The sequence below is a fragment of the Xenopus laevis genome, chromosome 7L (genome assembly GCF_017654675.1).
Source record: "Xenopus laevis strain J_2021 chromosome 7L, Xenopus_laevis_v10.1, whole genome shotgun sequence".
NCBI lineage: Eukaryota > Metazoa > Chordata > Amphibia > Anura > Pipidae > Xenopus > Xenopus laevis.
The window spans coordinates 24,793,125-24,818,396 of NC_054383.1; the positions used below are offsets into that span (position 1 = coordinate 24,793,125).

Genomic DNA, 25,272 nt, shown 5'->3' on the forward strand with positions numbered 1-25,272 from the left:
ATAAAAAATTACTGTATCTTTATTTGGCACAAGTATGTGCCGGTATTCTAATCTTGCTGTTTAATAGATATAAGATATAATTAATCCTTATCAGAGGCAAAACCCAGCCCACTTACATAAATACCTATACAGAAAGCCTCGCAGCTGCTGGTGGGCACAGATTGTGGGGTTTTACTGCATCATAGTCCCCCAAAATCTTTTACCTGGCGCAGTGCTTGCCTGGGAGGTGTGGTGCGAGCAGGTCGGGGGGGGGGCAGGGGCGGACTATTTTTGCCAGGTCACCTCTGAAGATTTTTTGGTTACGCCACTGACCCAGCCTACTGAATTTAATTAATTTCTAAATGGTTTTCTAGTAGACTTAAGATATGAAGATGCAAATTATGGAGAGATCAGTTATCCAGAAAACCTCAGGTCCAGAGCTTTCTGGATAACGGGGGGGAGGGGTGTGTGTGTGTGTCAATTGTAAATTATGCAATGGCTTGAAAACTTGAAAACAGAAATACATTTCGAAATCAGCCAGTGAACAAGGTTCTATCATAGATACCCTTTAGATTTTCTCTATTAGCCATGCCGCTTGTATTGCTGGATCCATGAGCAGAAGAGATTCACTTACACCTGGGACCGGGTCACCTCAGACGCCACCTAAAGGCTTAGCCTAAACATTGGACCAATAAATCACGTAACCAGGATGAGATCAGGCACCGTTTTCGTTTATAAAAAGAATTTTATTTACTTTTTTTTTTCTTGTTTGTTTGTTTTGACCGAGTAAAGCGGGACTGCTGTTTTCAGAGGAGCATGATATGAGAGAGAGTTTACCGCTAGGTCCAACACTATGAGAGAGGCAGGAGACACAGGATGACGTTACTGCAATTGATGCTGCTGCCATGCAGAACTCTCGAATCCCGTTGTCCATTTGTTCGGTTTGTACCTCAGCGCGTGCCGTCCACTGTTTGTTCTTTCCATTATCGTCCCATAGCAACATACAGTACAAAGTCTTATTGCTGTAATATTACAATATGGCATTAACTGGTTTTGTTTATCTTTTTAATAATGCTGCCAAAATAAAAAGGGAAAAAAAGTGCTTGGACCTTACGCTGTACATACATACATTTGCTTGAAGCTTTTTGTTCCTTTTTTTAGTTGTTGTTGTTGTATAATTATTATTATTTATAACTGTTGTGGCACTCCAGAACTGATAACCTTTATTTATTTATTTTTTTCTATTTTTTTTTTTTTTTAGTGAAGGAAAGTTTGAATTGCACTTTTTTTTTTTACATGGAATGTTAAAAATGCTCTTTTAAATAAAGTTTAAGAAATGATTGCTCTACTATTTTTTTTCTTTTTTTTTAAGCTAAAAGACCATTTACCAATATGGGCCTCATAAATGCCTGCAGGTACATATCGTTTGGTTTTTTTTTTGAATGTAACCTTTTTCCATAAATTTGTATATTGAGAAAGATGAACTTTTTTGCTCTGTTTTTTGTTTTTTTTAAATCTTTTCCCTTTTGAATTTTTTTTTTTTTAATAGTTAAACTACCTTTTAAAGAATTACATAAAGAACTGAAGTAAGAAAACATTACCCTGTAATTCATTTCATGTTATATACAATGTTTTTCTTTTTAACACATCTCCGTGTCCCTGCATTGTTTGGTAATTCTGAACATCTGCAAAAATACAGAAATATTTGTGTGATCGGTTTAGACTACTATTCACTTCCCCCCATGCTCGGATGCAGGAGGGAGAACGGATTTATTGGTTGCCACGTATTAATTCATTCTTACTGCAATGGATCTGTGTTGTAAATTAACACCCGCACCATAAATAGCTTTAAACAAGCAGGAAGTCTGAAATTCTGCATCTCTGTTGTATACCGAGAATTCGCAGGGACAGATTCTCTCCCTGCAAACAAATTTCCGCTTGTTTCATTCCCTTTTTCTTTCGTTCTATAGTTTGCATTATGCTCTGATCATTGTGTATTTACACATCTCTGAAACCCTGGTATTAAAAAGAAAGTGGCTGCATGATAAGTGGCCTTTTAACTTAAAATGCTTATATCACAAATGACAGTTCAGTTATCCCTAAAAGCAACAAAGTAAAATCAAAACGGAAGATAAGAAAGAAAAAAAACACACCAGGAAACATCAAGGGCTGTTTTGCATCAAATGATAGACATCGGCAGAAAAATTACAAAGCATTAAAAGAAGAAGAAAAAAGTAATAATTGGGTTTCGTTGCTAAATGAGGAAGGGAAGAAGAAGAAAAAAATCACCCTCAAAAATGATTGGAATTTAAAAAGAAAAGTGAGAGAAACAGAGCTCCTAAGGTAACCACATTTAGTAGCAGAGTGGCACTCATTAACTAAATATGTTAAGTTTGCTCCATTTCAGTTTTGGGGTGTTTTTATCAATGCATACGTAACAAGCCTAGCTTGCTCTAACTTATGGTTAACTGGTGACATAGTGCTTGGCGGCAGGCTGCCCATACACCCGATAGAAGTCTTGGCGGCCATGCTGTTGGGAAGCATCAATCCATTCTCTGACAGCAAGTCCTGGAAGCGACTGAGTTACTGAAGGGGTGGGAGGAAGAGGATGAGAGTATTCCTGGGAAGAGACTGTCCAGGGGAAGTGGCCAGACCTAGGGTAGGGCTGATGGCCACTATGGTTGGACACAGAGGAACAATAACAGTTGTCCACAGAGCAGACCAGAATCTTACGCCCTCCATACTGGGAGAGCACAGACTGTTGAGATGATGTGCTGTTGGGGTAATGGGATGGATTGAAGACAGAATTAGAGTGGACTGGCTGGGGGCCACTGGGAAGTCCAACTATGTGCTGGGTGGAGCTGCAAGGCACCATGGGTTGTGCAGACTGGCCCTCACCAGAGGAAGAACCCTGGTTTATGTACTGGCCACTAACAGTTCCCGATGCGGAGTCAAGGAAGTTGCCCTCTGGAAAGGCAGCTGAATGCTTGCGTTTCTCTGCACCCGAGCTGCTCACACTGCAAGAGTACATTGGGATGCTCTGTAGAAACGGCACTGGGGTGTTGAAAGGACCTGAGAAACAAAGAAAATAATTATTTTATCACAGATGATAGGGGCTAGAATCATTTTGTGAAATCTTTGTGACAGCACATCATCAGTCTGCAGCTATTCAATCCATAACTTAAAGGAGTTGTTCACCTTCCAACACTTTTTTCAGTTCAGTTGGTTTCAGAAATTCACCAGAAATAAAGACTTTTTCCAATTACTTTCTATTTTCTATGTGTGACCGTTTTTCTAATACTGAAGTGTAAGTCTAAATTTTCACCTTTCTAAAGCAGCTCTGGGAGGGGGGGTCGGCGACTCTCTAAACTGTTCTAAATGGATACATTTAGTTGATACATTTCTTTGTCCCTGCTGAACAGAATCCCTGAGTTTCATTAAAGGCAGCCGTTAGAAATGATAAATAGTTGCTAATATTGCACAGATGCTGCTGAGAGATGTATCAACTAATGTAGTAAAGTCAGTTCAGAATCTGCACCTGAATTACTGAGCTTCCAGACTGAAACACCAGAGACAGGAACCTTAAACTTTCAACTTAGATTTTAGAAAACCTGTAGAAAAAATAAAAAATGGAAAGCAATTGAAAAAGTGTCTTTATTTCTGGAGAGCAATCAGAAAACAACTCAACTGAAAAAGTGCTTGGAAGGTGAACAACCACAAAAATACAGAATGGTTGAAACCAATGCTCTAGAATTAGGCCAAAGTAAATATGAAAAAAGAAAGAGGCACAAAGAGAGAACTACTCTGTTACTTGCTATCTTACGGATCCTACATAAATTCTGCAGGTTTCAAATAGAATGTAATACATGTTATTATAACTGATCTGATTTGTTTTCATATTTGTTCAATATGTTTTGTGTAAAAACACAATTGTCATGATGAAGTAGTGTTGTGCTTTTGGTTACCCAGGGTCTTCTGGTGCTTTAGGTTTGCAGATTTTTCAGGCAGGTTCTTTTGTGACCTCAAGCTTCTGTATATATTTATGTGGATCAGTCAATAAGAACATCAACTCAGAGTCAGAACTCAGAGGAGCACTTGCCTAGTAACTTGGGGCTGCAGTGACAGTACTTGAATCATCAATAAAACTTTCTATGGGTGTCCACAAACAAGAAAATCACAATATACCTTCCAGCATCTTCCGCAACTGCTTCTCTTTCTTGGCAATCTCGTTCAGGAAAAGCTTGGAGTTCAGGTGGCCAATTTTGGGAGGAGGAAGGCTACCTCCTGTGCAATTCTGAGTCCTGTGATGTAAAGAAATAACAAATATGTGGTGCCGCTATTTAATGTTACAAAATGATATGGAACTCTACCTCGCCCTACATCCAAGCACTTACAGCTGTGTCAGGCACAAAGCGATCACAACTTGACATTGTGTAATATCTCTGTGCTAACTATTGTCTGTACTACACAATTTGAGCAGAGAGGTACAACACATAAAAGAGATCCAGTAACCTAAAGTAACCAATCAGATGTTAGCTTTCAAACACCAAACAAGTAAAATGGTAAGCAATGGTAAACTTTGCACCTGTTTTTATATTAACCCATACTTCTGGAAAAGGATGTTTTGTACATGTGCTGCACAGGGAGATAAAGTAACCTTATGGCAATAATGAAGATGTCTACCTCTACACTTGTAACAATAGCATGAGGTGCTCCAGAATACCATTGGATTAGTGATGTGCAGGCCGACCCCATACCCGTCGGGGGGGGGGTTCGGGCCGACCCAGAGCACTCTTTTCCAACCTTCCAAATGCTGGCTTCCGACTTCCGGGTTGCATTTTTATAGACGTGCGCCTCTCATCCCACCTATGGGTCGTCGCGGGTCTATAAAAGCGACCTGGAAGTGGGAGGTCGGGTTGCAGACGGGTGCGGGTCGGGAAAAGTCGACCCGCACATCACTACACTGGAGAGCTCACTGTTGCAGACATCATCATAATTCACAATGTGAATTACAACCAGTGAATGAAATGTGATCATCGAGCTGCACATGAAACATGCTGGGCTTAAAGAGAAGTTGGTGCTATGGATGGGAATTTTAGAGCATTCTATATCCACTGAGATGGGACTACTGTGACACAACTTTAAGGGGCACATTTACTTAGCTCGAGTGAAGGATTAGTAGGAAAAAACTTAAGAATTTCAACGTTTTTTTTTTGACTACTTCGACCATCGACGATTCAAACTAAATGTCGAAGTACTGTCTCTTTAAAAAAAACTTCGACCGCCTACTTCACCACCTAAAACCTACCGCGCACCAATGTTAGGCTTTCTAGGCAATTTGTGATCGAAGGAAAATCGTTTGATCGATGGATTAAAATCATTTGAATCGTTAGACGACAAATCCTTCAACTTCGATATTCAAAGGATTTAACTTCGATGGTCGAATATCGAGGGTTAATTAACCCTCGATATTCGACCCATAGTAAATGTGCCCCCATGACTTTCATTTGTGGGTGTGCATTTGCCCTTTAAAGGGGTGGTTCACATTTAAGTTAACTTTTAATATGTTATAGAATGGGCAATTCTAAGCAACTTTTCAATTTGGGTTCATTTTTGATTTTTTTTTTTTTTTTATATATAGCTTTTTCATTATTTGCCTTCTTCTTCTGGCTCTTTCCAGCTTTCAAATGGGAGTCTCTGACCCCATCTAAAAACAAATGCTCTGTAAAGCTAAACATTTATTGTTATTGCTACTCATCATTCTATTTAGGCCTTTCCTATTCATAATCTAGTCTCTTATTCAAATCAGTGGATGTTTTTTAGGGTAATTTGGACATTAGCAAACAGATTGCTGAAATTGCAAACTGGAGAGCTGCTAATTAAAAAGCTAAATAACTCAAAAACCACAAATAATAAAAAATTAAAACCAAATGCAAATTGTCTCAGAATATCACTCTCTAAAGGTGACCCAGTGACCAAAGCTGCAAACATTTAATCCCAGGAGCTAGCAGTGCAGTATAACTTGGAAGTCATGCTGTTCTGCAGTACATGTGCCCAGGCCAAGATCCTGAAAAGAAAACCTGAGACCTAAACAAACTTGCTCCCACTGTGCTCTGAAACAAAGTGCCCTGGGCCAATTAAAAAATAACAACCCTGGTCAGTGCCTAATGCAGTGATCGCTATTGGTTTTTTTACTTTAAAAAAAAAAACATTGTCACAGGGGTGCATATGCAAGAAAATTATAAAACATTACAACAACAAAATATACATTTGCTGGCATGAAAAAAACACTATTATGGGTTTATTTATAGTAATGCAAGTTTTTTTCATTTTATTTAAAAAAAGTCTGACCAAACTAGAATTCACAATTTGACCTTATTTATTATTTAAAAAGCTCGATTTATTCGGATTGCGGAAAAATTATACGTGTTCTTTCACAAATTGTACGGTTTTTTTTCAGGCTTTTTCCCAAAAAGTCCGAATTTTTCGACTTTTTGCAGGAAAAAGTTCAATTTCCACACTAGTTGCAGCACAGACCACAGAAACTTCCAAATAGGATAGGGACCTCTCCCACTGACTTATATACAACCTCTGAGTCTGAGATGGCGGGTTTTCAGATTCAGACTTTTTGCATCCTTGGGTATAATAAATCTCTAAAAATTTGGATTTCAAACTAGTTTTTGGCACTCAAACTTTAATAAATAACCCCCTTAAAGTCTCCCTCCCAAGCAGCTAATCTCAAGAACAGTACATTAGATCTTGCAACATGTAGCATGCTCTTTCCCATTCTCCCACTAATAGCATTGCCTAGTGAGGATTTGTACCCAGAGCAAAGAGGACTGCATAACAGGTTAAATGGTGATTCAAATCTGTATAACTCCAACTGATGGCCTGTAGGCCTATTAGTCGGGTAACCCCAAAAGTTATCCCATTTATCTAAATTACACAAGACTTGTCAAAAGAGAAAAAGGGCATAGGGTAAACAGCGACTAGTCATATATGTCACAATGCAGATAACAAAATATACTGAAAAGAATGACTGTTTTATTTACTTATCTTATGCTGTGAAGGAAAAAAAAAAAAAAAAAAGATTGCAGATGAAAGGAATTCACTACACAAAATATAGTCAGGGAACTCAGGGGTAAGTCAACAATCTGTGCAGAACACAATAACACACTGTAGAGACTTACCTGTCCATCAGGATTTTCACAGACTTTGTATTCTAGAAAGCAAAGAGAGACTCAGTGAGAATGTTGCAATGTCACCTGGGTTATACTGGTGCGAAATAGCTGCAGGCCCCCCTAAATGCCATGTTTAGGAATAAGGGGAATATGTTGATGTATAGAAGATTTTAATGCACCCTGTATTAAAATAAAAAGAGAAGTATTTGAGAACCTGGCTCAAGAACGTGCACCAATGGTTTAATGTGAATTATATCACATTGTCCTCCATTACAGTAGCCTTATTGTGAATTGAAGGAGTGCTTGACACAGCACTGTACTTCTCAATTCTCTTTGAGTACAGATATTGTTAGGCTATTTTTGGTAGCATGGTCTAGCTAGGGGAGCAGTAAAGCGAAGCCCTTATGGCGTGCACAGAACATTTCTCATTTATGTGCACCAAGGATGAAGTTTCTTTAGCATTCTAATCAACAGCTACTTGATAATGAGGGTCCCTTGGTGTCTATGGGCAGCAACATCAATCTGGGCCTTGGCCAAAATATCCTCGTAGTCCTCAATGGATTATCTGATCATTGGCCGAGAATGTTGCAGGCCAAATTAGGCCTAAATCTGATTGTTTGGTGTCCTTGCCAAACAAGCAGATCTTCACATGTATGACCACCTTAAACCTGAACAGATCTTGATAGGAAAAGGTGTTTGTGACCCCTCACATGGTTGAGTGGTCTCGGCCACCAAAACCAGCACCTTACACTGAAACTATGACTGTACAACTCTGTAATCATTACCTAGCTTACTACTTCCATATACCGTGACAAAGGGTTATGGCAAAAATATAGAATTCACCTAGTGAGTATAGCTGTTTTCAGTTTAAGTGCTGACCCATTTAGGCCTGTGTACAGAGCAACATAGGATTATAACCAATAAAAACGGCAAAAGAAAACACATCCGCACCTTCATGAAGTTGATATCTTCTGTTTTGTCAAACATGACCTGCACAGAGCTTAGCAGCTTTTTGGCCTCTTGCATTCGCTCGTTGAGATGGAGAACTTGTGCTGCATTCTCATTGCAAAACTTGGCTTGTGCCTTGTCAAGAATATCCATTGTTTTCCGCAGATCCTCATCCAAAATCTGGTGCAGTTTATCGTACTGCTGGCGCACCTCGTCTTTCAGCTGGCTGACTTTTTCCTGTGTAGAAAACAAAACAAAAAAAAAGAAATAAAAAAAAATTTGCAGCATTTGTACCCTTGTTTAATTGAATGCTGAGGTCAAAAGGGACAATAACGGTGAACTACAACTTCCAGTATGTTCAGCAAACCAGTGGCTGGCACATCAACCAGACTGGACTTTTCTTTGGGAGTTGCTTGGTCATGCCCCGACCACTCGCCCAATCATTCTTCCAGTTCGGCCCTTGTATCTCAGGTTATTTCAGTTAGGCTATAGGCCATTTTAACTTCTGGGGTTAACTGTAGTGTAGAATTATTGTGGGCAAAAGAGGGTGACGTGAGTTGACATCCTGGGTGTTGTGTTTCACATAAGGATGACATTAGGGGCCTAACTACAGAGGAAGCAGACCCTGCGGCTGCAGGGGGATCCAAGAGGTACAGGGGCCCCATGAGGCCCTAATTCATATATAATTTCAATAAATATTGGTTAAACAGGTCAACTTCTACACATTTTGGGGGGGCCTAAAAAATTATTTGCTGTGGGGCCCAGTAATATCAAATTATGCCATTGCATCCCTGGCTGAGAGAATGCTAGTCCTCTCTTTAAAAAAACAGCAGTTCTAAAATAATTAATAAACTGTTCAGAGTGTGTTTGGTCACACATGATTACAATGTAATTCTCCTACCGCACACCTGTAGTTCACCACTCCTGCAAGCTGGTGGTGCGTTCCTTCCATTGACCCGGCCGGGTCCCTTAGCAACCAATGTGTAAAAGAAAACGGATCCGCACACACCGATTAGTGCAGTCGGGGATTATCCCCTTTTATTTGTTTGGTGTCTGAATAAAAGGGGATAATCCCCAACTGCACTAATCGGTGTGTGTGCGGATCCGTTTTCTTTTACACTTTGGTCACACATGGACAGGAAGCAGAAGGAAGGTGTGTCAAGAGTAACTTCCTGTTGTTCAATGACCTACTGCAACATGCTAGACCAGCTTAAAGGGGGTGGTTCACCTTTGAGTTAACTTTTAGCATGTTTTTTTTTTTTTTTTTTATAGTTTTTGACTTATCTTCTTCTGACTCCTTCCAGTTTAAAACGGAGGTCACTAACCCCATCTAAAAAAAACCAAATGCTCCGTAAGGTAACAAAGTTATTGTTATTGCTACTTTTTAATTACTTATGTTTCAATTTAGGCCTTCTCCTATTCATAATCCAGTCTTGTATTCCATTTAATGCATGGTTGCTTGGGTCATTTGGATCCTAACAACCAGATTGCTGAAATTGCCAAATAATGAGCTGCTGAATAAAAAGATAAAGAACTAAAAACCCACAAATAACAATAAATGAAAACCAATTGCAAATAGTCTCAGAATATCACTCTCTACATAATACAAAAAGTTTATTCAAAGGTGAGCGGCCCCTTTAAAGGACAAAGAAAGTTAAACTAAAGAAGTAGCTAGAAATGTTGTACATTATGTTTTCGGCTTCTGTACCAGCCCAAGGCAACCACAGCCCTTTAGCAGTAATGATCTGTGTCTCCCAAGATGCCCCAGTAGCTCCCCATCTTCTTTTCTGCTGATTCACTGCACATGCTCTGTGCTGCTGTCACTTACTGAGCTTAGGGACCCACTCACAATATACAGTACACATAGAATAGAAATGTCACAATATAAGGCTGATTAGTAATTAATACAGATAGTTACTACATGGCAGCACAGAAACCAGTGCAATTAGCATCAGAATTTAATAATCAGCTTTGTAGCATCAGCTTATATTACAGACCAACCTCATTTTCTGCTTGATAATTTGCGACGACCCCTAAGCTTAGCTTCTCAACAGCTGCTCAGAGCCCACTGAGCATGTGCGTGTCACAGACACTTTCCAAGATGGTGACCCCCTGTGACAAGTTTGAAGTCCTGGATCATTGCTGAAACTTTACGCTGGAGCAATAAGTTCAGTTCATAAAACATGGCATTTTTAGCGCTATTTATTTTTACAGTTTAGTTCTCCTTTAAGGATAAACTGTAGCCACAAAGCTGATTTTTAGATTCCTTAAGTTGCCATACAAACAAAGTGGGTTGTGATAGAAAACCTCCAGTGTATGTGCTGGTGCAGTGGTAGCATTGTTGCCTTGCAGTGCTGGGGACCTCAGTTTGATCCCAGCCATTGCACTGGAGTTTGCATGTTCTACCTGTGGCTGCTTGGATTTCCTTTGGGTACGTCAGTTTCCTCACACACGCCTAAAACATACAGGCAGGTAACTTGGCTCCTGATAAAACCGATCATAATGTATGTGAATGTGATAGGGACCTTAGATTGTAAGCTCCTCTGGAGCAGGGACTGATGTATTATCTCTGTGAAGTGCTGTGGACTATGCCGGTGCTATATAAAGGAGAAGGAAAGCTACCAAGGCAGTTTATTGCCAATAGATTAGCCACAACAGGGCAAGCTAGAAAACCATTTTTATTTTTTAGAATGCTTTTCCATATCTGAGTAAAAAGCTCTAGACACTGTCTTTGTTTGTTTAGGATAACAGTTGCAATATTAGCTTGCTGTGACATCACTTCCTGGGAGGGGGAGAGGGGCAAACTGAGCATGCTCAAGCCCTTGAGGTTTAAGCTGAAAACAGGAAGTCTGATATAGAAGCCCATGTGTATACAATAGAAGGAAATAAATTTGGTGTTTCTTTTGACAGCGGGTTTACTGGTGTATTTATATAGACCAGTGATCCCCAACCAGTAGCTCGTGAGCAACATGTTGCTCTCCAACCCCTTGGATGTTGCTCCTAGTGGCCTCAAAGCAGGAGCTTATTTTTGAATTCCAGGCTTGGGGGCAAGTTTTGGTTGTATAAAAACCAGGTGCACTGCCAAACAGAGCCTCAATGTAGGTTGACAATTCACATTGGCCAATCACAGCACTTATTTGGCACCCCAAGAACATTTTTAATGCTAGTGTTGCTCCCCAACTCCTTTTACTTCTGAATGTTGCTCACAGGTTTAAAAGGTTGGGGGATCCCTGATGCAGACCTTTCTGCTAAAGCTTGCTTAATTTTAACCTTTCCTTCTCCTTTAAAGGATTATAAAATACCACAGTGGCTTCTTACCAAAGTGGCAAAGTTTGGTGCTAAAAGAAAAATCTATAGAATGTGATTTCTAATTCTGTATGTAGCTGCAGGACTCTGGGAGGGGTGGGTGCAGTTGCCAAACAAATAAAAGGGATTGGGGAGGAAGGATATGACAGCTGACCTAGAAGAATATTAAATTGAGGCAAGGAATTTCCACATTTTAGAAAGTTGACACAGTGACTCATTTGTGAACAGATGTTACTTGCAGTCTTACTAATCAGCCGAATGCCAATGCTCGCAAGGACGTCAGCTTATTGTAACAACATGCAAAGGGTATTGTGCCTAACAGACTAGATGTGGACCGTTGGGAGGGTTCTGGATATTATGCAGCTTACACACTCACTCGTTTGCACGCTACATTTCACATACAGTGGAAACATTGTTACTTGCTTGGGCACAATTATTGTGTTTATGCAAGAATAAAAAAAATCTAGTACTGATATGAATTTTCCAGAAACCTTTCCATTACTTACATTGGATAATATGACCCACATGCCAATGCTTATACAGGGGCAGTTGTGTTTTTTCAAGAAGCCCTTGTGTGCCTCGTTTAAGGCCTTGTGGCTGTAAACCGCATCTCCCAGCATCCTCAGTCAGTAATACGAGTTACAGCAAGTAACTTAAAGGGGTAGTTCACCTTTATGTTAACTTTTAGTATGTCATAGAACAGACGATTCTAAGCAACTCTTCAATTGGTCTTGATTTTTGTCTTTTTTTTTTTTAATAGTTTTTTAATTATTTCCCTTCTTCTTCTCCAACTTTCAAACACCATATAAAAACAAATGCTTTGTAAGGCTACAAATGTATTGCTATAGCTACTTCTAATTACTCATCTTTCTATTCAGGCCTCTCCTATTCATTTTTAAGTCTCTTATACAAATCAATGCATGGTTGCTAGGGTAATTTAGACCATTGCAACCAGATTGCTGAAACTGCAAACTGGAGAGCTGCTGAATAAAACACTAAATAACTCAAAGCCACAAATAATCAAAAATGAAAACCAACTGCAAAGTGTTTCAAAATATCACTCTCTACATCATACTAAAAGTTAATTTAAAGGTGAACAACCCCATTAAATCGCCCACACCAGTGCTCCAATGTTTTTATTCATCTGGACATTTCTGGCTGATCTTTATCATTAGGCATCTATGTGTGGTCTTCCCTAATGAGGGACTTAACAGATCAGACACTGGAGTAATAGCAACACAATTTATTGGCCAAAAGGGAAGCAAAAAGGCCAGCACTTTCATAAAGCCATCAAACTGATTAGTGCACAGTTCTGCTGTTAGGAAGAGAATTCAGACATTTATAGCGGTCAAAGCCACGTGGGTAGCTGGCAGATGTCTAGGGGGATAGGAATAATATTTTTGCCCAACGGGTGCCCTTTAAGCCTTTTACTGCTACACCTCCTACATATGGAAGAGATGAAGGAAAAATATATAATAGGAAATACTTCATAGCATATAAATCCTCAACCATGGATAAAAGAGACAAAAATTGCAGGGATACACCAAATCCACTATATGGGATTCGGCCGAATCCTTTGTGATAGATTCTGCCCGATACGAACCCTAATTTGCATATGCAAATTAGAGGCAGGAAAAGAAAAAGTGGAAAGAATGTTTTACTTCCTTGTTTTGAGTCGAAGTCACGTGATTTCCCTTCCCACACCTAATTTACATATGCAAATTCGGATTCAGCTTCGGTTCAGCCACACACAAGGATTCGCCAAATCCGAATCCTGCTGGAAAAGGCCGAATCGCTATATAATTCACTATATAATGTATAATTCTTTTTACAACTCACTCTCTGACATCATATGCTCTGATCTATTTAGCAAACACAGAGTAAAAGTTTCCTGCTCATAGAGCTGAGTGAGTCAGCACAGAGATATAAATAAATAGAAACATGCAGGTTTTTTTTTAGATCTCATGAAGTCACAGACTCGGAAAGTAAAACAGTCGTCACATGGAGAGGGGCAGGAAGTCTTTAAATCATGTTCATGCTGAAACATAGCCCTTCTTAAAGCATGGCACAGCTCAACCCTCACAAAGAATGTGCTCTTTAGTTACTATACTGCAATGAATTGTTTTCTATTTTTTTTTTTACTGTTTTTCTAAACAGAAAGCCTGGTAGCGGAGGATTCATTAGTTTATTTCTATAAGTTTACTCAAGGCTGTTAAACGGGTTGTTCACCTTCCAAACACTTTTTCATTTGTTTTCAGCTTGTTCACCAGAAATAATGACTTTATTCAATTGTTTTCCATTTTGTACAGTTTTTCCAAAAATGTAGGGGCTGATTTATCAAATGGTTGAGTGTTAAAGGGGTGGTTCTCCTTCAAACAACAAGTTGTTTTCAGATAGATCACCTGAAATAAAGACTTTTTCCCATGACTACGTGTGACAGTTTTTCTAATATTGAAGTGTGAAGTATCATTTTTAACCTTCTGAAGCAGCTCTGGGAGGGGGGTCGCCGACCCTGTAATCTGTTCTTAATGGATACATTTAGTTACATTTCTTATCTTTGTCCCTGCTGTGCAGAATCTCTGGGTTTCATTACAGGCAGCTGTTAGAATTGATACAATAGTTAATATTCCAGAGATGCTGCTGAGAAATGGATCAACTAATTGTTGCAAAATTGTAACAGTTTAGAGTCTGCACCTGAATTACTGAGCTGCCAGACTCAACCAGAGACACGGACATTCAACTTTAAACTAAGATTTTGGAAAAACTGTAAAAAATTAATAATTGAAACTAATTGAAAAAAAGTATTTAATTCTGGGGAACAATCTAAAAACAACTGAATTGGAAGGTGAACAACCCCTTTAAGAGTATTTTTTTTTTCAAATGAACTCGAATGACCTTGAAACTTGAATCGATTTGTTTTGTTTGTTTTTTAACTCGAAAATGTGAGTTTTGACCAAAAAATACAACTTGAATACTAATTTGCTACATTAGTTGATAAATTTCTTAGCAGCATCTCTGGAGTATCAGTAACTAACAGCTGCCTGTAATGAAACTAAGGGATTCTGCACAGCAGGGACAAAGATAAGAAATGTATCAACTAAATGTATCCATTTAGAGCAGTTTTACAGGGTCGGTGACCCCCCTCCCAGAGCTGCTTTAGAAAGACACAACAAGGTGACAAATGAAACTTTAAATATAGAGAAAAAGTCAAACATAGAAAATGGAAAGTAATTGAAAAAAACCTTTATCACTAGTGAGCTGTCTGAAAGCAACTGAAAAGGTGTTAGAAGGGGAACAACCTATTTAAGCAAAAGATACAATTTGGTGCATTAGCTGCAACTTCACAAAAAGAGATTATGCTCAGTAAACAGACATTTAAGGAAAACAGTACTCTTCAAATAACGACTTTTCTTAGTTGTTCTTTCCTTTCCTTTGAAAACAATAGGGCCTATTTACAATGCCCCATGCAGTGTGCAAAGGGCAAAAAAGAGTGCAATCAGCCATTTTATTCCAGTTTGCCCACTGTGTGGAGCATTGTGCAAATATTCGAAGGCCTCAGCACTTCATTTTAGAGCACAGAGACAAGCAGAATGTGCTTTGAATGAAAGACTGGCTTTCATTTTACTGAATTTTATCCTCCTGCCATGAGGCAAGTTGAGAAAAATCAAAGGTAAAAAAAGTAAGTGAAGGGACTATATGGGAGCAACAACATTGGGTAGGCCATCTCATAACTGATCTTATCTTACACATTTCCTTAGGTAAAAAAAATCATAAATATGAATGCCAGGGGTCTTCTGAACAGTTTGATGACCAACATAGATAGTAAAGACCCCAAATTGAAAAGCAGGCATAACATTTTCATAGATGACACTTGGCTACTGCAAATTAAGCATGGTTTAATATATGTGTGCCTTTATTTTGCTCTAAGGGATGAAAAACCAAATGCTGGATGACAAAAGAGGAGCTGAACCCAAAAAGACCTCTGTCCCTAGAGATTAATATTTTAATACTCAAAAGGAGTGATTCACCTTTGAGTTAACTTTTAGTATGTTACAGACTGGCTAGTTATAAGCAACATTTTAATTGGCCTCCACTTTTTCTTCTTTTATGTTTTTGAATAATTTGCCTTCTTCCACCTTTCAAATGGGGGTCACTGACCCCATTTAAAAACCAATTATCTGTAAGAATTAAAAGTTATTGCTACTTTGTATAACTCTTCTTTCTATTCAGGCCTCTCCTTTTCATATTCCAGTTACTTATCATAATCAATGCAGGGTTGTTAGATTCAATTGAACCCTAGCAACCAGGTTGCTGAAATTGCAAACTGGAGAGCTGTTGAATAGAAAGCAAAATAATTCAAAAACCACAAATAATAAAAAAAAAAAAAAAAAATGAAAACCTATTGCAAATGGCCTCAGAATATCACTCTCTACAGCATACCAAAAGTTAATTTAAAGGTGAACAATCCTTTTAATAAGAATTGAAAAAAAACAGCCCATCACTGTCCTACATTAGGAAAAAAAAGGTCTTTGTCTCCCTTTGTTATTTAACAGCTTTTCCTTGTACTTGTTCAAGAATTCAAACTGGTAATGGATTGCTAGGGTATTAACCAGGCAGTGGGTTAAATTTAAAGAGACAGCCATAATAATCCACTTCCTGCTTGCTAAAGGCAAACTAAGGGAGAAGAAGTTTCTGAGAGTTGTAGTTAAACAACAGCTGACTTAATTGGCCACAGATAGTAAATGACAGGATTCAAATGCAATTTACAGTGTAACAATCACCTATGGATCACATGCCAATTCTTTTTTTCGGAGAGCGATGTCTTAAATTAAAACTCTTCCCATTGCCTCACCCTACAGGCTGATAATGAGGTATAGCTGGACCCTACTCAGAAAATAAAGGCAAATAATCTGTCAGAGGGTTTGGCTGTTTAGCACTTGTGACATCATGCATGTTACACGCGAGGCTTAAGGAGGCACGGAGAATGGGGCTCTTATTTCTCTGTACGGACTGGGAGCAGAGCTTGGGCGCAGCGTTTTGCCAGATTAGTGATCCAACCTTTAGACACAGTCAGGGAGGATGAGTGACACCAGCCGGTCTGTCACACCATCTGTGCAGGGTGTCATTGTTTATCTGCATGTACTTACAGTACGAGGGAGACGCCAATTATGTAGTAACGTTTGAGATTTGAATGCACCCAATTATACTCGCAGACATATGATTGCATGTTCCCATACAGAGAATGATTAGTCGTCCATATCAGTACCTGGCAAGCTTTAGCCCACTATCTAATTTCACTTCTACATAAAGACAAATACCAGCTTAAATTTTATGAGAAGCCACTAATCTACCAATATATTTTGGGATTTGGGCAGAAATGGAGAACCTGGCTCAGACACAGGAAGAACATTCAAACAGTCCCCATGCAGAAAATACCGGACAGGTAGCGATAGTATACACTTTTCAGTGAGTCGTGACAGAAATGACATCAGAACTCACCGTTTATAAGGATATAATTTACAAGATATTCATGGCTTTTGTGTATTATATGCACATATAGGACCCTACAGTGGCCCTAACTGGATTCAGTCAGACAGCCGGTGTTTTATCATGCACGGAGCGGTTGTATAACTGAAGTGTGCTGCAGCTCTATGCAATAGTTTCTATACACTGTATATAGCAGACATATGAACCAAAAGGAAAGTTACGGATATCCTGAAGAACCACGCATTTGCCATTTGTCAGAGCCTCAAGATCCAGGCAAACACTCAATGCTCAGCGCAGAGAGCTCCACTGATTCCATGACTTCCATTGTTTTGGCTGTGAAGAGAGTCTTTCTGAAAGCGATCTGCCCATTCAAATCACATCATTGAAACACTGACAGCTTAAATTAATTGCCTTTCCCCAATTCACATTCATTTAAATAGCAAATTCAATGATGCCCTGTTTCTGTTCCTGAAGATAATAGTCTCCAGCACAAACCAACGTCAATTATGGATGATAATGACAGTTGCTGAGGAACATGTTTTGGAGCATAACAATGGGGAGAATGCAGGGTACACGTCGGTAAAAGATACTCGCAGGTACTGCAGTCTATATGCAGCTCTGCAAGGGAGGCTTGCCTGGCAATCATCAACAGCTACATGTATTTTTACAAAAGGGAAATTTCATAACAAATATAGAAAAACAAGATTTCAAGAGGAAAATTTTATTTAAAAAATATTCAAGATGCTGTTTATTTCCATAAACCAAAACTCCTTCAGTGCCAAGTCTAAGCCCATACTAAAATAATAAATCACTGTTTATAGATTTTAACATATAACAGTGGACTTGCACTGCCTTTTTGAAGAGGATGTCTGTTGCATAACTGTACTGTGCATGTAATTAGCCTCCCTAATGAAGTATTGTCCTCTTAGGGTCTGGCCACACGAGCAGATTCGGGGAGTTTAGTCGCCCCAGCGACCTGGACCCGCCTTCCCACCTCCATTTATAGACCTGCGTTGGGGGGGCAGGCGTGAGCCTATAAAACAGGAAGCCGGAAGTTGGAAGTCTAAGGGACCTGCAAGAGGAGCAGCAAGATCTTCCCAAACCCGCCCAACCTGCGGATTTTGAGCCGGCCTGCACATCACTAGTTCCCAATGTGTATATTCTTGGTTGCAGCAGGTACAGCTGCAGAAATGTTTCACTTAAAGGAACAGTTCAGTGTAAAAATAAAAACTGGGTAAATAGATAGGCTGTGCAAAATAAAAAATGTTTCTATTATTGTTAGTTAGCCATAAATGTAATGTATAAAGGCTGGAGTGACCGCATGTCTAACATAACAGAACACAAGTTTCTGTTTTCAGCTCTCTAACTCTCTCGACTTGAAGGGGGCCACTTGGGACATAACTGTTCAGTGAGTTTGCAATTGATCCTCAGCATTCATCTCAGATTCAAAAGCAACAGTTATGACCCATGTGACCCTCCCTCAAGTCTCTGATTGGTTACTGCCTGGTAACCATTCAGTGGAAACCAAGAGAGCTGCAAAGCAGGAAGTAGTGTTCTGGCTGTTATGTTAGACAATCACACCACGCCAGCCTTAATAGATTACATTTTTGGTTACTATATTGGAATTTTTTTTTATTTTGCACAGCCTATTTACCCAGTTTTTATTTCATTTAAAGGGTTAATTTAGGGTAATGGTTACTTGCAAGTGTATTTTCATATCAATTAAAATATACTGATTTATGTAAAGGCTCCACCAATAGTCCGCTGGAAGCATGGCTGTACTAATTTGCAGTACAACTTCTCACCTGCTTTGATGGGGGGGCAGGTCTTTATCAAAGCATGGGATAGAATAAAGGCAGGCACTAGCTATAAACAGACAAATGATTGTTTTATTTAAAAAAATAATTTTACTTTAATCAACTCCCAGAAATGATAGCATCATTTCAGCAGCCAAAATGGCCCCTACAGTGCATTAGAGGCCAAAGGGGGAAAAAAAACAGGGAGCGTGAAAACAATGTTTTTGCCTTGGACAAAAAGACAGGAATTTGATCTGCTCATTATCCAGCTGAATGGATGCATCTGAAAACACAGCCACACCCCATTTGACAATGAAATGAAAGATGTTCTTTGAACAAGATGCACCATTAAGGTGCCCCATCTGTACTTGCTGAAAGCCTTTCTGAAACATGTACCCACCTCAACCAGTCTCTTGTCAGATTCCAGTTTATACAGCTGGTCTTCAATATCCTGCTCCCTTTCTTCCAGTCGGTCCTGCTGCTTGATCAGCATCTTCTGCAAAAGCAAGACATTGCGGGTCAGCACATTACCCAACAAAAGCTTCACACAAAGGTCTTAACAACAACACAAATGGCAACGACATATACACAAAGCTGGAATCTTACTAAATACAAAAACTGTCCTTTCAACAAGTCATAATATTTTTTCAGATTTGATGTTGGGAAAAAAATTAAGTGGGGCATATTGTCAATATGTGTGGGAATAGGTTACATATGCCCCTGCAGCACTGTACCCATAATGAGGTTCAATAAAGAAACTTAAAAACTAGAATAGAACATTTTATAATCATCATTGGTACAACACCAGTTAAGAATTATGGGCTTTTACAGAATCATAAACATTCCTCAGAAAAATAAAATGCAAAAAAAAGTGAGACAGGCACTTACAATGAAAATGCTCGGGTCTATAGTAGATAAATAACTCTGGAATATTTATCAACGAAACATCCTTAAAATTGCCTGAAGCTTTATATGCAACAAACACTTAAATGGGATGTGCACCTTCCAAGTGTTTTTTTTCAGTTGAGTTGTTTTCAGATTGTTCCCCAGAAATAAAGACTTTTTCCAACTGCTTTCCATGTTTTATTTTTAACAGTCTTTTGTGGAATTGAAGTCTAAAGTTTTCATGTTCCTGCCTCCAGTATTTCAGTCTGGCAGCTCAGTAATCCAGTTGCAGATTATGAACGGTTACAATTTGCTACATTAGTTGATACATTTCTCAGCAGCATCTGTGGAATATTAGCAACTATTGTATCAATTCTAATAGCTGCCTTTACTAAAACTCAGGGATTCTGCTCAGCATGGCCAAAGGTAAGAAATCTATCAACTAATGTATCAATTTAGGACAGTTTACTGAGATGGCGACCCCCCCCCCTCCCAAAGCGGCTTCAAAAAGACATAAGAAGGTGAGAATGGAAACTTTAAAATTCAATATTAGAAAAACAGTCACAAATAGAAGGTGACTGAAAAAACTTTGAACAATCTGAAACCAACTAAACTGGAAAAAGGTCTTCAGGGCAAGGAGCACATCAATAATCCAGCAGTCAAGATTTTTTTTTAAAAAAAAAAAAAAAAAAAAAGTGATTTTTAGATCAGTTTGATCGATATTTGGCCAAATTTCACCCAGATATCGGTTGGGTAGCCCTGTCGGATTGTCTTATGCAAGGTCAGATAAAAAGTCAACTTGGACAGAAGGAGAAGAATCAGCAGCTGCAATCAGCCCATGTATGGCCACATTTACTCAACAGAAAAACAATTCATTAATTAAAAGTGAAAAGACCATATAAAACTGTTTTAATGTCTGACTAGGATATTGTGACTGAGTAATGTAGCCCGCTCGCACACTCTGGCCTTCGGGAGTTCAGCGCCTGGTGCACGGTGTTGGAGGGATCGGCACCCTCCACAACAATGATCCAAGAAAACACTGGCACTCAAGGCAAGCAAATGCAGGGATATACCATTGCAAATTTTATTCTGTAAACGTGCAACGTTTCGGGGTCAAAGGGGTCCGACCCCGAAACGTTGCATGTTTGCAGAATAAAATTTGCAAGGGTATATCCCTGCATTTGCTTGCCTTGAGTGCTAGTGTTTTCTAGGATATCATGACCCCACTAGGAAAACTTCAAGCCCAAGACCCACCTTCCACAATAATTTACAGTTTCTCTTCCTTCACATTCCTCCTTCTTCTTTGTGTTCTCCTCTTTATATAACGCTCTCCCTTTATGTTTTCTCCCCTTCTGTCTTTTCCCCCTTACCCCACATTTCTTTCTCTCTTATGGTAACGGTCAGAATTCTGAATGCTTGGTTCCCCTGGTGGTCTAGTCTGACCCTGAACTATTCACCTTGCTCTTAGCCAGAACAGGGCCCAGTCTATCATGTTGGAATTACTGTGGCCTGTGATAAATAAATTCTCCATGATTTTCATGTTCCTTACTTAATCCCAAAATGAGATGAGATAGTCTGTAGGCAGTATGGGGCAGAGACCTCTTGCTCCTGCCTTTGATTCTATACACATGCTGTACCTCATCATATATCTGTTGTTCGCGTTAATATAAATACAGCACAACATGTGGTGGCACATGAATAAAGAACACAAACAACGCAGCTGAACTAAGAGCATATTCCCAGCAGCGGCGTGACTCATTCCGCCAGCTTTATGCACACCAACAGAAACTAAACCTCATGCTTTTGTACGTTTAATGGCAAACATTCTGGGTGTAAAACAGGTGAACGTCACATGTCCCCCCAGCTGCTGCACAAAACGCCAGTTCTTTTGTGTATATATACTGCCTTATGTTAAAGGGACATTATCCTGACAAAACCTGGATACAGAGAACAAAAGATTTTAGGCATTTTAGCAAGCAACCCATTTCTCTTGATAACTTGGCCATCTGAAGGCACTGTTTTATTAGTGCCTTTGCATTTAGCATATAAATAACAAAGCCACCTATGACAATGTGATTTACTGTACATATATAGAATGCAAAGTGAAAGCTCATCTAAAAAAAAAAAAAAAAAAAAAAAATATAGGCTAATTTTCCTCTAAAAGGCAAAAATAGTATGAAAGTACACTTGCTTAGATTGCTCTTCTGAGCACTTTTGTCAATGTTTTTGCTCAGCAGGTCCAATTAAGAGAGCAACCCCATGGCCACCAAAACAGAAGCTATGAGAGAAAACGGCTGAGCCCAAAGCCGGACATTTTCATTACAAAGCTGCTCATTTCTTAAAATAGACAATTTAAGTAAACTGCAAAAGTGTCCAGAAGAACAATCTGAGCAAGTTTAACATTTCAGTTCATTTTGAATAAAAATTGGGGCCTAATTTTCTTAGAAAGGATTCGCTTTCACTTTGTATTGCATATTACTTTTGCCTTTTAAGTCCTCTTAATACTGTAAAGCTGGCCATAGATGTTGAGATTTTTAAAAGATCAGATCCTCATTGTGAGACCACGATTTTCTCAGAACGATTGTACGAATTGACCATCAACTAAAAAGACCAATTTGCCAGGAAAACAAAGGGGAGCTGCCTGCTTGGCCCTGCAAACATAGATAGATTGCACTGGGACCAACAAAGATTTTTTGACCTGGCCGATCAATTTCCTGACAGATGTCGGCCGAAAAATCATAAGATGTACGATCGTTCGAATCCCACTAACCACACGATAATTTCGAAGGATTGGTCGGACTACACTAAAATCAGTCGTTTGGCAAGAAGAATCGTCACGTCTATGGGGAGCTTAACACTTCGATTCCAACAGAGCTTTATATCCGTGCTTTATAAATCTGTGCATAAGTGATGATTTACCCTTGTTTCTTTAGTTTACCTCACATATCTAAATCAGTTATAACAACAGGTTTTTAGATACTGTATATTCCAAAATATGTTACCTATGGGGCTGCATGTAACATTTATTTACTCTGCACTTTGTCATATTTGAACACAGAGATTATAAAAGCCTCTGGAAAGGGGCTGTGGGGTGAGAGACAAGATAGAAGGCCAAAATGGCCACACCAAAACTTTATATCCAAGCTGGTCAACCTGTGGCCCCTTAAGTTCATATAAATAAGTATTTTGACCCAGCGCCTGCCACAACTAATGTATACGCCAATCCAATGACCAAAGTTGCAGCACTGTGAAGAAGTACTTTTGTGCACACACCCCCAGAGGATATTTCAGTGACGGAAGGATTTAATGAGGCAGCCACTGCCACTTCAACACAATGCTTAATTGGGAGGGATTTCCAACACCTGGGAGGTGTCAATATTTGCCCGAGTTTCACAGTGGGGGGAAAATCGTAAAAGACAAGTGATAAAACCTGTCATTAGAGATCGGTTTATTCACAAGTGCATAATAAGCAGATAGTAAATCTGTCTTACCATTTTTTTTTTATTTACAAAGATACATATGAATTCTGTAGCATCTGGAGTGTGATTTATGTAATAACACTAACAGGTGTTGATACAAGAAACTATAGCAGGAACATATTTGGGGTTACCTCTTTAACATCAGACGCAAAAAAATCTACGCGCTGAAAGGCTAATATGGAATTAAATTCATATTTCATGGCTGGTTGTTGTGTTATGAAAGGGGTTGTGTACACCTTTACATGAACTTTAAGCATGATACATAGGGTGTTATTCAGAGACACTTCTGCAATTGGTCTTCATTTTTTATTAGACTTTTTTAATTATTTAACATTTTCTTCAGCAGCTCTCCAGTTTAGAACTTCAGCAGTTATCTGGTGGCTAGAGTCAAATTTACCCTAGCAACTAGGAATTCGTTTGATTGAGATACTGGATAATGAATAAATAACAATAACAATAAAATTGCAGGTAATTGCAGTAATACTTTTTGGCTGCTGGGGTCAATGGCCCCCATTTGAAAGCTGAGAACAGACAAAAAAAGAAGGAAAATAAAAATTATAGAAAATGAAGACCAATTAAAAAGATGCTTAAAATTGTACCACTCTAACATAATAAGCTAACTTAACAAATATCTGCAATTACAGCACCAACTAGCAAACACATGTAAATAAAAGACGTGTAATTTTGCGTGTAAAACAGATCATATCCCACATGGTTTAGGAATAGGGGAACTATAACATTGAAATGTTATAATTATGCCATTGCAATGCTGTGCCCCCTAAGGTCCCATGTTCTTTTTGTTGCCACAGCCCCTACAACCAAAGTTGGACTGGCCCACCAGAGTATTGAGAAAACGCCCAGTGGATGCCAGAGCTTTATTAGAGAGAATAGAATTCTATCTTAGTAAGAGAGGGAGAAATGCAAAGATAAGAGAGGGATAAACAGGAGATGCTGGGTAAGTCAATGGGTGAGCTGGAGAAAAGAGTGAGCATGAACTGAAAAACGAAGGAATACTAAAGAATGGTTTTTGGTAGGGGTATGGCAGCCAGCTGATACCGACTGTTTCCCATGTACTACAGATATCTGTCTGTGAATCAGGCCTGTTTGAAAATCGTATCTGCTGACGGTGCATCAACAGAGAGGAAATCTGCAGCTCCTCTTCATTTCCCTCTGTATGACCGTTTTGTGGGTCAAGAGCGGTAAGATGGGATGCACAGGTACGGTGGTCTATTCTCCAGAATGCTTGGGACTCAGAATAACAACAGAATAAGTTCAGGGACAAGGGTAAGTGTGTATGTTAAAGACAGCACATGGCTAGATTTCTGTGAGTTCTAATCAGTTACACAAATTGCAAATGAGGATATAAGAATAATTAAATGAATACAAAGATCAATGATGTGTGTAGATCAGTAAAAAAATAAGTGTTGTCATACTTAAAGGGATCCTGTCATCGGAAAACATGTTTTTTCAAAACGCACCAGTTAATAGTGCTACTCCAGCAGAATTCTGCACTGAAATCCATTTCTCAAAAGAGCAAACGGATTTTTTTATATTCAATTTTGAAATCTGACATGGGGCTAATCATTTTGTCAATTTCCCAGCTGCCCCCAGTCATGTGACTTGTGCCTGCACTTTAGGAGAGAAATGCTTTCTGGCAGGCTGCTGTTTTTCCTTCTCAATGTAACTGAAGGAGTCTCAGTGGGACATGGGTTTTTACTATTGAGTGTTGTTCTTAGATCTACCAGGCAGCTGTTATCTTGTGTTAGGAAGCCGTTATCTGGTTACCTTCCCATTGTTCTTTTGTTTGGCTGCTGGGGGGGGGGGGGAAATGGAGGGGGTGATATTCCAACTTGCAGTACAGCAGTAAAGAGTGACTGAAGTTTATCAGAGCACACGTCAAGTGACTTCCCCAAGTCCCCCAAGTATGACAATTTGGTGTCTAAAGCTGGCCATTGACACAAAGATAGAGTGTGGAGAGTCCCGACATTTTTTGTCCCATGGTGATTGTTCGTTTGGACGATCGGATTGCTGTTAGGGGCAGAACATCGGCTGATCTGTTCTTTTACTACTTTATTTAAACTCGGGAGATGGGGAAGTCCGATCTTTCGAGGATTCAAACTATTGGATCTTTGCGTCTATGACCAGCTTTAAAGTGTTTATTATACTGCTGGGGGTGGGTCTTGGTATTATTTGTCTATTAACTATAAAATG

The 25,272-nt window shown here is 39.2% G+C and overlaps 1 protein-coding gene across 3 annotated transcripts in view; it reads right to left on the bottom strand.

Moving 5' to 3' along the window:
* Positions 1–704: 704 nt before the first annotated feature.
* The window catches only part of trim8.L (tripartite motif containing 8 L homeolog), a 69,589-nt gene continuing 45,021 nt past the window's right edge, over positions 705–25,272 (bottom strand). For 2 of the 3 annotated variants that reach the window (XM_018241673.2, XM_018241674.2), the window contains exons 3-7: positions 19,098–19,193; positions 8,112–8,345; positions 7,170–7,201; positions 4,165–4,280; positions 705–3,051 (exon numbers count right to left, since the gene is read on the bottom strand). In XM_018241673.2, coding sequence (XP_018097162.1) covers positions 2,444–3,051; positions 4,165–4,280; positions 7,170–7,201; positions 8,112–8,345; positions 19,098–19,193 — 1,086 coding nt within the window. In that variant the 3' untranslated portion in view covers positions 705–2,443. 3 annotated transcript variants of the gene reach the window in all.